Raw genomic sequence first — 17,836 nt, forward strand, 5'->3', positions numbered from 1 at the left:
CTCCCGCTCCACCTCCCGCCTCCCGTCCCTCCTTCCTTACCTCTTCCCCGGTCCTCCTCCTCCCCTCCTCTCCCCCCACCCCTCCAGCCCGCCGACCCCTCGCGTTATGGCGGAGGCCGGCAGCGACGCGGCCCCGCTCCTCCCGCTGGGGGCACCGCACAGCCCGGCTCGGCCCGGTGCGGAGAGACGCGGGAGCCCTCCCGGCCTTCAGGCCCCCGCCGCAGCGGTTCGGAGCACGGCACACGGGCTGCGCAGCCTCCCGGGCCGGCCCGGGGACATCGTTTACGTCTGTGTGTGCTTATTTATGTATTTATTCCCTTCAAGCAGACGGATTAGCCCCCCTTCCCCCCGCTCTTCCGCGGCTCATAGTTGACGGAAATACCCTAATTTTGCCTTTTAGCCCGAGGACTCGTTCCTCTGCAGGGAATGTGCTGGTCCCAACACCGGAGTGTTGGCAATTTGGTTTTTCTGCACCTAGAATGTACGGCAGCGGTATCACGGCTTGGGGAAAGGGGGCTGTGGAGGTTAAAGCATCCAGAGTGAGCCCTTCGTGTGCAATACCCATCTCCAGTGCTGTCACCGTACTCTATGAGAGTAACAGGACCTCCCATTCAGAAGTTCCTGCAAGCCAAGAGGGAAACAAAAAGCCAATTCGTCAATCTGCTCTTTTAAGTATGGTGTGACTACTTACATAAATGTTTCCCATGTAAATCAAGACCGTGAAACACCGTGACCTTTCAAGCCAATCATCCTAACTTTTTTTGCAGTCAGTTGAATATATTAAGGAACATAATAAAAAAGAGAAAAAAATTAAAAAATGAACCTTTGGGACAGTTTTTGCTTTGTCAGTCACTATAAAAAGGAAAAACTGTGCTATGAAGAAAACCAATGTTTGTTGTGTTCTGAAAGCTAAACATGCTTTATTCTCTTCAGACGACTGAAATGAAGACAAAAATATTTTACATGAGGTAGATCAGGATGCCATTCAGCTACCTGAGGTTTACATTTCACTGAAATGTGTGTCAATACTGTATTTACTGATGTTATTGAGTCAATGAATGGGCTTTAAGTGCTCAGTTCCCTGGTTTTAAAATGTAAAAGCTCTGTTTTCTGATGATAGTTATAAACATGATCTTTGTGGTTTACAGTGTGATTTCCTGCTGTTCTATCAAGATCAATAAACTTGTAGAATGCAGGCCAAACCAGAAAATATACATTTCCCTTCACTCCTGTTGTATTTCCTAGCCATATTTATTGACTGTGTGATGAATAGGGATCCACAACCTGTTGCTGCAAACCCTGAGACCAATGCCAGAGCCTGGAACGAAGCCTTGATTTTTTTTACCAGTAATGACATGCCTAAAAGCGCTGAGTGCTTCAGTTTCAGTCATGCAAACACTAGATTAATCACTGAAAGGTATGTTTCTAAGCACCTATTTGAGTAGCATCATGCTATACCGCATTGATAGTGGAGCTGTAAAGTATTAATGTTGTGACAAGAATGAGCATGAGGAGCTACAGACTCTCCCAGTCAGACCAGATGTGACTAACAGGACAATTCTACTGGAATTCCTAAAATCATCAGGATGCCTAAATGAGGATGGCAGGTACCTGAGTGCTAGTCACAAGTCTGCATCAGGTATTTAAATATATTAAGTATCTGACTCTCAGTTAAATGGAATTAGCCCTTACAATTCTTGACAGCATAATGCCCAAATGGCTTTGGAAATCCTGACCCTAGTCTCCTGTTCTGTTTGTCTGTCTGTCTGTCTGTCTGTCTGTGTACCAACATTGTAGAGAAACTGCACTGTGCTGCCTTGTCATGACTGAACATCTCGTCAAAGTACACTACAGCTCCTCTATGGCCTGTGCAATTGGATTTCTGCCTCATAAAGTTTGAGCTTGGATATGTTTGGATCTTGGCCTGGTGTGCAGTTAGGCTGTGGTGGAGCTACATACAGAAAGTGGAGAGCCACAAATCCTCTCTGCCTTATGCCCTTTTGTGTAAAATAGGTCTCATTTTACTTCCAAGTAACTCACAGGATACTTGTCAGGATAAATAAATAAATGAAAATATATAGGATGATTCAGAGATATCTAAGAGAGGCAAAGTCTTGCCATTCTAGATTAATTTCAGCACTGCCACTAATACTTTTGAAATGAGAATTAGCAAGCATCATGTATGTGGACAGGCTGAAAAATTTAGCCTGAGGACATGAAAACTGGAGGAAGATGTGACAACAGCATTCAGCTACATGAAACCTGCTGAAAAGAAGATTATAAGCTCTTAACCACATCCTCTAAGAACAGCACATAAGTTGCAGTAAGAGAAATTTAGGCTAAATAGGGCAAAAAATTATTGGTAAGGGTAAAAGTGCAGCAGAAGTAAACAGCACCTCTGTCTCTCCAGGCTTTTAAAATGCTAGTTGGACATATATTTGACAAGAACAGTTCAGATCTAGAAAGTCTGATGGATCTTGCCTTAGAGCAAAGGGTGGACCAGAGGACTTGCCAAGGTCCTTTCCAGTTCTGTTTTATATGATTTTGTGCAAAATAATACTTGCACAGGCAAGATGATGGCTTCTCTTTCATGGCCCTATGCCCTTCCACTCTTTAGCAATGGGTATAACCTCTCTTGCTAAAGTTTAGCTTCCCTCAGTGGTTTGCTACTCTTGCTGCATGCCAGTGAATTTGTTGCTGATGACAGCAAGAAGAAAACAATTAAACAATAAAACAATGCCAAACTGGAGCAGGAATTCTGGGTGGGATGCATCTAACTTCTGAATGTGTCAGACAATTTTGTTCTAAACTTGACTGGCACCTCTGGTCTAGTCACATTAGACTCGCTTTATAACTGCAGAGAGAAAGAAATACCCTTAGGGCACAGTTCATTTGACCTGTTTTAGATATCTTCTTTAGTCTGTGACTAATAATGTTGCCAAGTTACCTCTTCTGGCCTCTAACCATGGAGTTGGTTTCAGTGACTGCCTCAGTAACATGCCATCATACTATTTCCACTGTTTTGGTGCTTCTGTCCCTGAAATCTTTCACTCCACCTCTTCTACCAAGTATCAGAACCATAGTTTCTTTGTTCCTTTCTTCTTTTTTATTGGCAAGGTCCCACTGAGGCTAATAATTTTTGTAGCTATCATTTGCTTAAATCACATAATGTGAAACAGAAACATACAGCAAAGTGACCTTTCAGGTTGCACTGCTCCAGCATGGATTTTAGAGAGCAGCTAAATTTACCCTTTGGAGCTAAAGACCACTGACTTGGCTAGGTTGTTGGAGCATACTCCATGGAAATTGTTTGAAAACTCTTCAGGTCCAACACTGCTTTACTCATACATCACATGCTTTATTTTTCATTGGCCTTTATGGCAGAGTAGTATTACCAGGAACATGAAATGTCTGGTGTATGTGTGACTGAACCAAATGTATGTGGGAAATGTTGCCCTTTTCCAACAATGACAGTTTTGGGTTTGGTTTTTTTTTAGGTCACACAAACAAAAATCACTGTCTTAAACACCAAAGTGTTCAGTGCATGTTTTAAAAAACACTGCTACATTAAAGTCACTGTGAGCAGCCAGCTCTTGGTTAATAGGTCTTGATAACATCTATTCTTCTTTCCCCATTATAGTAAATGATTTTTAAGAAGTGAAAACTTCTAAGAAATGCCCTATATATATCTGGCTCCAGGGAAGGGAAACACACTTCTTTGTCCTGTTGTATTGATGAGCTGGGTCATGAGGATGTGAAGAAGGAGTAAGCCTCTGTTGCTGTGCTAGGGCAGTAAGAAAAAAAGGCAGCAAGGCTGCATGAAGCCAGTGGCGTAGGAGCCATTGTTGCTGAAGGAGACAAGTGTCTGCTGAGGCTTCATACATTTTAAAGCCTTTGATTCTCACTTGGTTGGAAGCAGGACAATATTTCCTTTTTCTTTGTGACTGCAGGTGTTATCCTAAAGAGGGAAACTGTATGTATTTCAGTCTGTTCCACATACACAACCTTGCTGATCCTTTCTTTTTTTCTGCCCTAGACTGTGCAACATCTTATTAATATATTTAAATTATTTTTGCTCAGCATGGGTTTTTGTTTTTAGTATCTCCCTATCACTGAAATTCTGTTCTCTGGCCAATCTGTTAGATCTCTAATTTCCATGTAAGAGGCACTTCTACTTCTGTCTTTAAGAGACAAAACTCTTCAAATCAAAAGAGAGAAAATACAAAATTCTCTGAATTCTTTCACTAATTCTCCAAAACAAGTGATTTTCTTATGACTGTAATTCTTGTGTTCCCTTTGTCTTTTGTGTCCAGCTGTGATCATTTCTATCTCAGCATTGTAAGCTGAAACCTTCAGGACAAAATTGTTAGGCCAGTCTCCTCTTGAAGCTGAACTGCAGAACTGCAAATCTGGATACTTGCATAATGCTCACCCTGCCCTCCTTGATCTGGACTGCTCTGCCCAACCCTTCCCCCTGGTCTTTATTAGTGCCACATGAAAGCATCTATAATTTTCAAAACTTCTCCCAGTTCCTTGCCTCATATGGGGAAATTTTGGATATCTCCCCTTTTCCAGCCAGGGTGTGGACCAAACAGTGTCCTAACTTTCTTGTTGTTCCTACTATATCCTTCACATTTACGAGAGTGTTGCATGATTCATACCATTTACCACTTGGGGATTTGGGGCTCTGGCTCATTTTGCAGACGATGGGCAGAAATAGTCTCCAGAACTAGGTAATGAAAATGAGTGTCCTGAAATCAGTCCTGAGAACCAGAAACAGCTGGAAATCTGGAAATCTTGTCTAGGCTCGTTAGGATACTTTTCTGGCTGGGGCACATTTAGTGGTGCAAAGCAATTTCTCTCAAAGGAAGAGCTAGCCAGTTGTTTCCTGCGGGTCTGTCAGGTGCCAGATATATTTATGAGGCTGGAAGCATGAGTTAGTGCAACAAATGCTCCTGTCTGCCTTTGTCTGCTTCTATGTCTCAGCCACAGATTCATTTTTTTTATTCTCCTGCACTGTAGCAGCCAAAGTATCTGTAGGGTAGCTGGAAGGAGAAAGCACTAGGTTTAGGTTGTTAGTTGTTCAGGTTTCCTAAACAGCTCCTTTTTGTATGTAAATGGGAAATCTTTCTCTGCTTTACATTTCCTTTCTTTCCCTCTTTTTTTGCTTCCACCATATGTTCAGCCTGGTTTAGCCGGAGGCCAGGAGACAGAAAGTCAGATGAGAAAAAAATTCCTGCAGATTTCTTATGGATGGGAGCTTCAGCACCAGCAATCTCAACGAGGAGAGGTGAAACAGCCCTGAGTGAAGACAGATTCATGATCCATAGATGTGTCAGGCAGGCAGCAGCCATAAAGCAGGTATATAGGTACTTACTGAGAAACACCAAAAAAGACCTGGATCCAATAAAAAATTATGTAGATCATTTGATGGGTGCCTTTCAACAGCAGAATTCATTATGCCAGCAGGACAGTGTAATTTTTATTGCTTTTACAGTACTGTAGACATTATCTGGGTTTTGGTTTCTCTCCTTCTAGCAGATGTCATGTTCCCTACCTTCCCTGCTCTTTCTTTAGCACTTACCCTTTCTTTTCTCTTATGATGCTGAGAACTGGTTAGAGTCAGGGGGCACCCAGAAGCACGTGGCTTTTCATTCGGATGAACTGGTTGTTACTTTATGTTCTCAAATGTGTGACCTTTCTCAACATGTCAACATCTTTCCTTCCAGATTTATGCAATGTTACAGACTGAGCAGTCTTCCCCTGGGGAGCAGAAAATATTAATGCTCATACTGAGAGAAACCTTCTAAAGATGGAGTTGGTCAGAGATTCCTGAGAGCTGATTGCCACAATCTCCCTGTCTGCCTGCCAGATATGTTGCAATAATGTTTTCCATTTGTGACACACTTTTTTTCAGTGAACAGCATTTTTAATGCTGAAATCCACCTATTTTATGGAGTCACTTGGAATGTAGAAAGCCAAGCAGAAAACTAAACAACTGCTGGAATCTGTGAAAATACCAAAAATTTTCTTGCTTATCCCTGCCCCCAGTTCTTGTGTTTCATACTTCCATGTCTTTCTCTTCCTCCTGACACTAGAGATGTGTAAAGAGGCATGTCTGAGAGGCTGTATTTGAACCTGTTGCTGACTCCGTTTCTTTTTGTAGCCATCTCACTTTGATTTGCTGCATCCTGGTTGTAGCCAAGACTTGCAGATGGGATATCAGCTCAAACAAAGACATTAAAAATTATTTTTCACTTAAAGATAATGCTTATCTGTGCAGCACTAGAGGATGCAATAGCAACCAGTTCTGTACACCTGATTCTGAAGCAATGGTGCTCACCAGCTGGCTGCTCTGGAAGTCATGCCTATTCCCTGCAGACAGCTGCATCTCTGCCTTAGCTTTAGGGGCTTCACGAGTTTGTTGAACTAGTGGTTGTTGTATGTATTGTTCTTGTTTTTTTGGGGCACTCTTGTTGCATTTTTCAGGGTTACCTGTAACCACCTTTTGATCATTCACTCATACACACCTCTGTATTCTGGGGTAAGTGACATTGCACTACACAGCAGTGGTTCCTAAATGTATGCATGTGAGTCTACATTTGTACATACATACAAATGCTTTTGCAGTTAATTTTAATAATATCTATCTAACAGTGGCCATATTGATAGTGGAACTATTTTCTTAATTTAATGTAATTGTTTTCAGGGTACAATATTTTTATTTCTAATTTTGTGTATTTTTTGTACTGTTCGAAGTAACTCCAAGTCCTGTGCAGCAGCAGGGGAAAGGTTAGAGGAAAGAGGAAAACTCTGCACAACAGACATATTTTGGTAGTTAGAATTTACTCTAATATATGTAAACTCTGTTCCCTGATACCTCTAGCCATCTACTGTCCTGTGGAACTCTTAATGTCATCTTGTGCTGACCCTTAACCTTAGCCTCCTTGAGCTTCATCTAGACTCCATTTTCTGTCACCTTTCTGCTACCTGTCTTGAGATTTCCCTGCTTACTGCCTTAGAGTGCTTACTTTATTAAACTGAGTTTATTAAAACCCTACACTTCCTATGAAATGCAGACAACTCACTCATTCCCTTAGTCTCTGGGTTCCTATGTCATGAGAGCCTAGCCCTTAATTGCTGCCTGTTCATGTGTGGATATATTTGGGCACCCGTGGACTTTTTTATGAGCAGTTTTAAGTGAGAAAACAAAGATACAAGTTCACTGCTGCTATGTTCCTTTTTGCCACATTTACAATGGCATCTTCTTTCTCTGGGTTAATATAATTTCCAGGCTGCTGATCAACTGGGAGTACCCATTCAAATTCTCAGTGCTGGCTGAAGTTCCATTGAACGGTTTAGCAAGAAACTGCAGTTCTTAGATATTATTTTGAGATATAGCAAGATATACATTGGTATATTCACCTGTAATTTTACTCATGAGAAATGGTGAAGCCTTTAAAAATTAATCCTTAAAATGTAAAATTATCAGGCACATGGAGCCACAGTTTTCAGAGCTGTTCTTGTGTTGCAGCAGAACAAGGTCTATTGAAAATTAATGGACTTGTTTTCCTAAAATATACCCTGCAAATACTACCCTCATAAATTTTGGACAAGAACATCAATTTTTTTTTCCTCCTGTATACAGTCTAAGTTCATGATTTTCTTCATTCTTAAAAGGAACATAAGTTCTTCAATCGTGTAAGAGGAAATTAAACCGAGTGTTTAAATGTTTGTGCTCAACATTTAGCAGTCAATTAAAAACTAGAAATACCTTTCTGGCTGGCAGAATCTGCTTTGCCTGGGTCAGCAGGGCTGCAGTAGGTACAGTGCAGACTGCTATTCCATTTCTGCTGCCATTTTGTGTCTTGCACTCTTAATTTGCAAAAAGAGTTGGAAGGCAAAACGTTTTGAAGTGGCCGTGATGGTTTCTCACCCCCGTGCAAGTATTTAGAAGTCATTATGACCATGAGTGAGAGAACTACGTGTGCACTCGGGTAGCCTGAGTGGGAAGCACGAGGGATTTTTAGCACAGTTCTGATTAAATCCGTTCAGCTGCAGCAGGGGCAGAAGTTAGATGTGGTGCTTCAGATGTTTGCCCTTCTGTGAACTGTGATCTGGCCAGCTGCAAAAACCTCTGCGTTTTTATCATGCTTGAAGGAGAACTGTTGTGGGTGCCTACCTCCCACTGAAAACATTTCCCTTACACCTTTGTTCTGTATTCAAGAAAATGACCAGCCATGCTGACCACAGGACTGGTCCACTGACCTGTGGATAGGAATCTCCTGTTTGACATGTAAGGATGCTGGCAAGCTTTTTGAGCTGGAAATCTCTGAGTCTGTGAAACTTCCTGGATTCCATCTTATTCTGGCCCTAATCCAGGCTCTATTTTGAAGTTAAGCATTTCTATTTATAACACTTAAGGAAAAAGCAGGATTTGTTTCTTGCATCCAAAGCCTTCAGAAGAGAATCTCTGCTTTTTATATGTTTGTTTTATTTCTTTTTTTTTTCCTCTCCTGTGACTCACCAAGGAGGCTTGATGTTCCACTTACTCAGAATTGAAGAAAACAAAATTACAGGCAACTGGATTTATAATGGGATTGAGCTTTTTCCTCGGGGGGCTCTGGATCAGCTACATGCCTGCTGGAAGGGCTGGTTCTTGGGCAGCTGTAAACAAGAGAGGTCTGTGGGTACAGCATTATACACCAACACAACTGGCACTCTCTGCAGAGATCAAGTTCCTGTAGTTCAGCAGTGTGCTTTCCCTCCTACATCTGATGCTGTGCTTCAGCTGAGGTACTCTCTGCCTCCAAGCATGTGTACAGAAAGAGGCACATTTTGTTTGAAAAGTCACCTACTCAGATGCACCAGAAAACTGGTGTACCATCCATGGAGCTGAGGGGCAGCAGGCTGCCCCATGCTGTCCTCCCCTGCCAGGGAAATTGGAAGCAACATCTCCCTATCAGGTCCCTGGCTGTATGGTGTAACGTGTGAGGCTTTTACATTTATTTATTTATTATTTTTTGCACAGAAGATACTTTATTTCTAAACTTGACTTTCTGAGGAACTCTGCCTTAAGACATTAAGGTTGTATAGAGAAGTGTGTTTTACTCTCAGTGCCTTTTTTGTTCCCTGTAGTGGGAAAAGAAGGTTGACATGGAAGCTCAGACATTGCCTTCTCTCTGTTGGCATCCCTCTGCTACAATGTATATTCTTACACTCTGCCATAATATGCCTTGCTATGATTTAATGCATACTAGGCCCAAGAAGGAATGACTTAAAGGTAAAGCTACAATATTTAGTTAGTATCTGATGGGTAAGTTATGGACTTCTCAAACAAGGCCACTGTCAGAAATGTAAAAGCACATCTCTTCTGACAGTGAGAAAGATATGATAAAATGGTAAAAAATGGTATATTGTCTTGGATAGCTAGAAAATAAGACTACATATATGGGAAAGAGAATTACTCCCAGACTAGGTTTGAAAGTATTAATTTTGCTAAGGAAATAGGTGCTGCCTCTCTCTCCTGGCAAGAAAAAAAAAAAATAATTGAAATTCCTACAGGAGAATGACTGTTTCTCATGAAAACACAAGTGAACAGTTTTGATTTAAAGCAATCACACAATAAACCAGCTTTTACTAAAGGTTACATGGTTAGCAACCTGGTTTTAGCCAGATCTGATCCAGGGTGCACTAGAGCCAATGACTTGGACCTGGGCCAGACCTTATTTTCCCTGAAACAAAGATCAGTGTTGTGTATTGTGTGTGGTAGATATTTTCTGCATCCTGTTTTATGATACAGTAACAGATATGTAATCTCCAATTTACCATTGTTGCCATTGTTACATTTCTTCAATTTCTAATCCTAATTTCTATCCATCAAAAAGATTGCTAAATACCCTAAAGTTGGCAAAATGGAAGGACAGGGTAGGCATAGTTTTCACTGGTCATAGTGAAATGGTCATAGTGTTTTCAATTGTTACAGCAAGCTGCTGCTAGAAAACTTTACAGTAGGCAACTTGATCAGGGCTAAAGGTCATTGGAACACAGATAACTTTTGGAGCATTACAGGTCATTGCAGGGGACAGGTGAGAGCAGTGATTATGCAGCATCTCAAGCCCTAGAACACTGGAGGACCAGTCCTTCCATCCTGCCTGGAGCTCTTCTGCATCCCAAAAGATCTGCCCGTCACAAATCTAGGTACAAACTCCCTCTTTCATGTTACTGTTTCTCTGTTTTATAGAAGTCTGTTCCTTGTGTAGGCTGCACAATGCCTGGTTGCTGTTCACACAGATTTAAACCAGTTTTGGGAATGCTGGTTCCTGGTGCTTATCAAAAGATAATTTTTCCCTGGCAATGTCCTTCAGAATCACTCCAGCACTGCTGCACTATCACACACCTGGGACTCATGTCATCTGGAGAGCCCCAGCAGCCTGTGGAAGCAGCAGCCTCAGAAGGCCAGAGTCCAGCAGTGCCCAGTATCTTCCACAAATAAGATATCTGCATTTGTTTATTTAATTTTTACTCACTGGGGATTGAGAAGCCTTTCTTCAGTTTCCAGGAATGAGCCCTGTTCAGGAAACACTTGGACACAGCTCTGCTTCACATCCAAGTTGACTTCCCTATAGATATTCAAGGTATTAATATGTGCTAGTGTTTGGTTTATTTATACATCTTTCATTCTGAGGAGGTCAAGTTTTGCTTTATTCAAGGCTGTAGCATGAAACTCTCCTTGCACTGCTTCATGATGGCCTTGTTGCCCTTCTTTTCTTTTTGCTGCTCATATGAAAAGTAAATTCAGAGACCATAAATTTTCTTTGGAAGTAAATTCTCTTTATTTTAAAATTCGGACACATCTGCTTTATACCAAAACAGATGCCAAAAGAGTCTTCATTGTCATCTCTGGTTTTAAGCAAAACTGTGGCTTTCAGGGCTATATAACCAGAAACAGTGATTTTAATGAATCTTTACAATTTTATGACCCCCTGCTGACACTCAAGATAGTTTTGCAGACACTAATGCAGTATTTCTGCCAATGGACTCTCACAACAGAATCCAAGAAATTACAGAGATTACAAAAAAAAAAAAAAAAAAAAAAAAAAAAAAAAAAAAAAAAGAAGAAAAAAAGGAAGGGAAATAAGGAGCAGGAAGCAAAGATGGTGTCTTTACAGTCTCACATTAAATATGTCCAGCTCTCTAACAATTTTATGCCATGTGCATTTCTTCTCCCTGGTCCACAAACAACATCCATTTCAAAGAGCTTTCCAAAGTGGCAGTTCTGATGGCCCTCCTGAAGTTCCTCTATTGTCAACCTCTGCTTTGTAATAAGACTCGTATTATTTTCAGAGATTCCTGAATACAAAAACTTTTGTAAGAGTCACTACATCCTGATTTCACCGTAACTCTGGTTTCTGGGCAAATGCTTGAATTATTTTTCCTAAATCTTCCTGCAGCACATGGTGGCACATGGAGTTATACTTACAGCAACCTTCTTTTACCTGCTTCTTTCTCTGCTGCTGTGTGGTCCTTCCAGCAGCAAGTACAAATGGCTTTGTCAGAGAAGGTACCGTGACCTCTGAGCTGAGCAAGCCTGTATATGTATTTGTTCTGGGGAGTTTTGTGTTCAGGCTGTTGTTAGAATCTGTCACCTTTTCGTTAAAAAAAATATTACTGCTTCTCCACTGACACACCAGGAATCAAGGATTCAGATGATTTTCACTCTCATTTTCATTAATTCAGTTTTAATTAATTTTCTTTTAAAAAGCAAGAAAAAAAAAATCCCTTATCTACAAAAATCAGTTCCAAATTCAGAACAACAAAAGCATGAGATCACACAGTATTGGTTTGGACTATAAGATAGAAATTATATGAAGAGGATTACTTGATTCAGATTAGAATTTCAAATGATGCTGTAATCAGGGATCTGAGATTTTAATCTGGGTATCTCTGCCTAATACAAATCATACCCTGATCATAATCTAGACTGGCTGCCTAAGACATTGATGCTAATCTAAAAATTTCAAAATAAACTGAATTATTACTTATGGTTACCTTCTGAAGTCAAATATTTTCAGTCTACAGTTTATGAGGAGAACAGCACTTTCATTTTGTTTTCTCACCCACCTTGTTTGAAGGAAAGTTTCCCTCATTTATTTTATGTTTACCTTTCAAAAAAAAAAATGCTCAATGTTAAACTGGAAACGTTGTGTATTACTTGTAACTATACTGGATCACAAGGATGTAAAAATAACAGTCTGTGTAAAGGTAGCAAAAAAAGTACAGAAATAAAAGATTGTGACTCTGAAACGGGGTGGAATGGTCCTCATTCCTGATTGTGACACAAAGTATTTTAACTGGTGAAGCTGCACAAATACAGTGAGCTGTGACAACACAAGTGTTAACACAAGTTAAATCCACTCTGATAATTTCTAAGCCTAAGAAAGTAAATCTTTTTCCTGGAACAAGAAAACAAAAATTCTTTCTTTTTCTTTTTTTAATCATTCTTTAAACTGTGAGGGAAATATATAAAAAATTCTGTCATTCTACTGTGACAAACCATTTTGTTTTGTGACAAACAAAATGATTATCTTTGACGTATTTTTTCATCTGCTATCCTGCATTAATTACTGAAGGCTCCCTGTCCAAAGTGCTGGAGATCAGGTCTTTGGAACTGAATGCATAGAGAACAGGATGCCTGGTTGCTTAAATTAGCCTGTGAGAAAGAATGCATTCACCTCAGGTCTTCAGTCTTGTTTCTCCTCTGTACTCTATGCAGCTTGGGGCTACATCCTTCCTGCCCTTGGAAGGATTTCACAGGGAGGTGGAGAATGCAGGTTTGAATCCACTCAAGCTGCAAAGGGAACTGCACACTGCTTTCCCTCCTTCTGCAGAAGAGCTCTGACTCTTGAGGTATCAAAGACTAAAGGAGAAAAAGGCATGGAGGCAACCTCACTGTTGAGTAGTGGTTTAGGCACTTTCAGGAATAGGAAGCACGAGACAAAGGCTTTCAGGACTGTCAGTCTGCATTTAGCTGCCTAAATCCCATTCAAATCTCTTTTTGGGTACAATGCATCTTTCTCTTTGGGCCTCTGTCTTTCTGTTTCTCCCAAAATGGTTACAGTGAGAGAATAAATACTGATCTACAAGTTACTCTAAATGAAGTATGGTTGAGGGTCTGGTTCATGTCTTCCCAGGGGCTCATAGTAGCATCACCTTAAATTTTCACATCCTTGGAAAAGTAGGATGTAACTTGGGATAAGTTATTACTAATACACTTCTTGTGGAGTATTTGGGCAATGAATGGGAAAAGCCAATAGCACTTTGTGAAAGGTAGTGGTGGGCAGAAGATTTAGAGAGAAGGATGCATTGCTCACCTGCTCTGGCTGGTCTAGAGCAACAAGTGAAACACAAGTTTACCCTGGAATCTGCTTTAATCCATCCATCATTCTATTTTATGAAGAATCACACAGCATTTTCACCAACTAGCATTTGATAGCAGTTTAAGTAAGGACCACAAGGTCATTTAAGGAAAAAGCCAACAACCTATTTCATAGTCACTGACTCCTCATTTGGCAGCAGTGCTCTTGGAGGGCTTGGGTAGTACCCGGCAGTTGCTGAGCTATTTGAGGAAAATCGTGTAAATCTATAATCCAGTGGCAAATCTGAAAGACAGAAACATACCACATCTGATTAGCATTGCAGTCCACATCACATAAAAAATAAGCCTGTGGATAACAGTAGTACTTCTTAAGCCCTTGAGCTGTTTGTTCACCAGCATTAGAACTCAATCAGCTTGTGTGATTACATATTTATTTGACATCTTCAGCAATTCAAGAGATTGACTTTCAGAGTTTACTCACCTGCAGTAAAGGGTATACAGTTCCATGATGGCTTAAATAATGCTGGTCATAGAAGATGATTTAACTAATTCTTAAAATTTTACAAAAATCTTAAAATCTTCATTGAGCCTAAGTGGAATTTTCCCACTAAAGCATTTTAAAGGTCACTCTTCAATTCATCACCTTTCTTTTTATCTCAGCAATCTACTCATAAGTCCATTTTTTTTTTTTTTTTTTGTTTTGGTTTTTTTTTTTTTTGTGGCTATTATAGCAAGATTCCACAAAGACACCTACTCTTGCAGCCCAGTGTTAACATCATTTTGTACAAAGCATTCTCAGAGATTTCCATTTGCAACTTGGTGTACTCATCACTCTCAGTCTGTAAATAACACTGAATGCATTAAAATAGCTCTGAACAGTCAAAGCTTTCTTTTCTCTAGCTTTTAAAAAAAAGTCTTTTCTGCCAGCAGTGACGTCCCCACCCTCACAGCCAGCAAACTGATACTTCCTATGCTCACCTCCTATTCAAAGTTCAAGATACCAAGTTAAAAAACACACAAATAAAACTTCATTCAAGTAACAATTACCCTTCCAATAAATGAAGAAAAAAACACACAACAAAAAAAGGTTAGCTCCTTTCCAAGTTGACTCTTCAGAACCAAAGCAAAACATAAAAACTATTGCTCAGCTCATCTGAATGGTAGGTTATAACTGACTTTTCTCATTTTTGGGGTCAATTTGGGGTGGTGATACCTTGTCACTATATGCTACAATTTTTTTTTTGTTTTGTTTTTGTAACGCTCAGCAGCTTTTGTGAAACAGAAAACCATGATCTTAGCAGTTTCAGCACAAACAGGAAGTTCAGGTCTATCTGATGAGGGATTCAGAGGCAGGCAGCAGGCCAGCATCCAGGTCTGCAGCTTTAAAACCATGTTATACACAATTAAAGCAACCAAACTGGTGTTTAGAGCTAGCTGAAAAATCAGCTGGAGGCTGGAATAAAGCTTAGAAGTGAGCTTCACTTCATGAAGTGGGTTGCTTCAGCTGGTTAAAGAAGTCCATTTTCTCATTTTGTCTGAGTCAGGGGAATCTCTGGAGCCCATTCTGAGCAGAGCAGAACAGGCAGATGTTTTTCTAGGCTGCCCAGTGGATTTACTGTCTGCTGAGTCCATTTATGACAGCTCTGTATAAAACAAAGGTTTCCAAAACAACAAATAATAATAAAAAATAAACCGAGTATTTCTGAATATCTTCATGAGCTATAAAAATGAAATGCCATACAGTTACTTTTATATAAAAGCTTTCACTAGCTTTTTAATCTAGCAGTCAGGAGTGTCCCAAGAGTAGTTTAACGAAAGAGCACCACAAATGGGGCTGAGTTGCTGCAGAGTGGCTTAGGCTGAAGAAAATAAAAATCAAGTGGATCAAAATAGTAATTCTGTTGCTCTTTCTCCATAAAATAAGCTTGACTCAATCTGCTTAAACACCAAACACTCTCTACATACAATGAACAAGACTGCAAAAGAGAATGATCCCTTTTTTCCATATTCAAATGCTGATCTATCAGTTTAAATATTGTTTTTGTCTGAGCAAGTGTGCTTTGGAAGATGATCAGAAGGTATCCATGCGTAAAAATGTTGCCCAAGGCATCACTGAAAGAAAATTGCATGAAGCAGTACTGTTCTTCACCCTTTATGCAGATATTTTGTATCACAAACATAGTAAAAGTCTTCCTTTTTTATTTATTTTTCCCCATCAATGATTTCATTTCCTGCATCTGCTTTGCCTGTGTGTGCGTGATATTTATGGGAAAGCTTTGGGCTGATCCAGGAAGGTGTACTTTAGAATCTTGGTGGCTATGAGTTAACACACTATGAAGAGGAAGGGCAAGCATACAAGGAAAGAGAAGTGAAGATTTTTTTTTACTGGGGGAATGCAAAATATATGAATACATGAAAATCCAGAAAAAGTGATAGATGAGGATTGCTCATTTAAACTAAGTTCATTTAAACTAAGTTCTCTGAAAACTTTGCAACTTAAAATAAATCATAGCTGCTCTGGATTGCAAAGGTATCATGAGAACTGTACAGCAAAGCTCAATCCAACTTCTTTCTATGTAAATGGCAATCTTATCACTGGGTCCAGCAACACTGGCTCATCAACAAAGAACAATACTACAGGCCTGGAGTTTGCCCCCTAGACACAGCAGCAGTTCATTTCATATCTGGTCCTGTTCCATATTATCACTGATGACACAGAGAAAAAGTAAGCAGCTCTGTTTTGCTAAACCAAAATGCTTGCACAGGCCACAGCTTGATGCAAAAGCATGGAAAAATAAGATACAGTATTTGATAATAAAGCTGGTCTCAGAAAAAAAAATTGCTTATTTCCATGTTGTTAGTTTTCCTGGTGGTTTTGATAGTAAACTTTCCCAGGTTCTGCTGCCCTGCGTGCTAACGGCTGCTGCTGTTGTTGTGGCAGACCTTTGCATCTTGGCACCTACTTCTCACCTCACCTTGACAGGGAGTCATAAATTAGGCAGGGGACAGATTTGAGATATAGTCATAAGCTACGTGGATAATGAATTCAGCACAGAGGTCATCCAATATTGCCACTACCCTAAAAAAACCCCACAACTAAACAGCTTGAGGCTGGAAGAATGAACTGGCTGTCTCTATACTCAATTGCTTGGGGATGACAATCCTGGAATTTTTCTATCATACTTAGGTACTCATTTTGTTCCCAAGACAAATAGAACATTCACTTTCAGAGCCAAAGACTCCTAGAAGTCAGACATGGAGAATCCCAAGGTCTATGTCCCTTTCTAGATTTACAGGAATGTTAGTTATTAAATGCAACCCCTCGAATTTCCATCCCATTCATTTTTTTGGTCCCATACCAGAGCCTGAGGACACGTGAGTGATGAAAACCAGTTTCCTTTGCAGTGACCATTCAGCATTAGCTTGGGTAGCTCTCATGGGTTATATGCCTGAAGTCAGATACAGGACTTTTGCCCTGCCTTGCCTTGCTTGCAGGACTCCAGCAGCCCTGGTGTAAATAAAATGGCAATAACAATAACAATGTTTGAAAGTAACCATTGCCAGTTACTTTTTTCCATTTATCCAGATATCATGTGACATTTATTACAACACTGTGCCCTGATGCTTGTGCATAAATACATAATATAGGTGTTACAGATAGATTTATTCTATAGTTATATTATACTGACAACATCTTAGTCTCTGTGTGCTGTTCAGTTAGCTTAAGCAAACTAAATGAAATCCACAAGCTTTTATCAGAATAAAAATTAGAGTTCTAGCCACAAGGAAGCAAAAGGAAACCACAAGAAGAAGGGAAAATGTAATATTCTCGATGAGTGATCAGGAAAATATTTGAGCAGCTGAATGGAAGACAATTATAATCTAATCCAGACACAGGCCTGCTCAATAAATTCAATGCTCACATCTAATCCTTTTTTGAGATACCCTTGAACAAACCAATACATTAAACAAATATAATCATAAGTAAGGCCTTTAGATTGAAGGCATTTTGCTTTCAATTACAAGCACAGTCCAAGACTGAAACAGATTTATCCCAGAATACACATCAGAAGTGTCAGGAATCGTTCTGCAGTATTGACCAAGGAAAGCAAAGCCAGCATTTTTTAATCATGACACCACAGCAGCATCTCTGGGATGAGCACAAAGCCCTGCAGAAGGCAGAACTCCCCTCCCCACTCTGAGGTCTGCTCCCTGCCAGTCAATGGGCCTGGAGCCAGATGCTGCACAAACCTCCTAGTAAACAGCAGGGTTATGTTCTTAAGTGAATCCAAATATACCCTCCAAATTTTCACCAAGGAAAAGGCACAGGGAGAAAAACTAAAACTTCATTAGCAATACCCAGATTTTTACTTGGAATATCATTAAACTGATTAATTGTGGCAAATATCACAAAAACACCAACAGAGCTCTATCTTACAACTTGGCATCCAGGTGGTA

General features: G+C 40.1%; 1 protein-coding gene across 3 annotated transcripts in view; it reads right to left on the reverse strand.

The window, feature by feature from the left end:
* Positions 1-10,811: 10,811 nt before the first annotated feature.
* NT5DC1 (5'-nucleotidase domain containing 1) overlaps positions 10,812-17,836 on the reverse strand; it is a 141,668-nt gene continuing 134,643 nt past the window's right edge. For all 3 annotated transcript variants that reach the window (XM_071741118.1, XM_071741116.1, XM_071741115.1), the window contains one exon: positions 10,812-13,661. In XM_071741118.1, the coding sequence (XP_071597219.1) occupies positions 13,543-13,661 (119 nt within the window). In that variant the 3' untranslated portion in view covers positions 10,812-13,542. The remainder of the gene's footprint in view (positions 13,662-17,836) is intronic.

The sequence above is a fragment of the Heliangelus exortis genome, chromosome 3 (assembly GCF_036169615.1).
Source record: "Heliangelus exortis chromosome 3, bHelExo1.hap1, whole genome shotgun sequence".
Lineage (NCBI taxonomy): Eukaryota > Metazoa > Chordata > Aves > Apodiformes > Trochilidae > Heliangelus > Heliangelus exortis.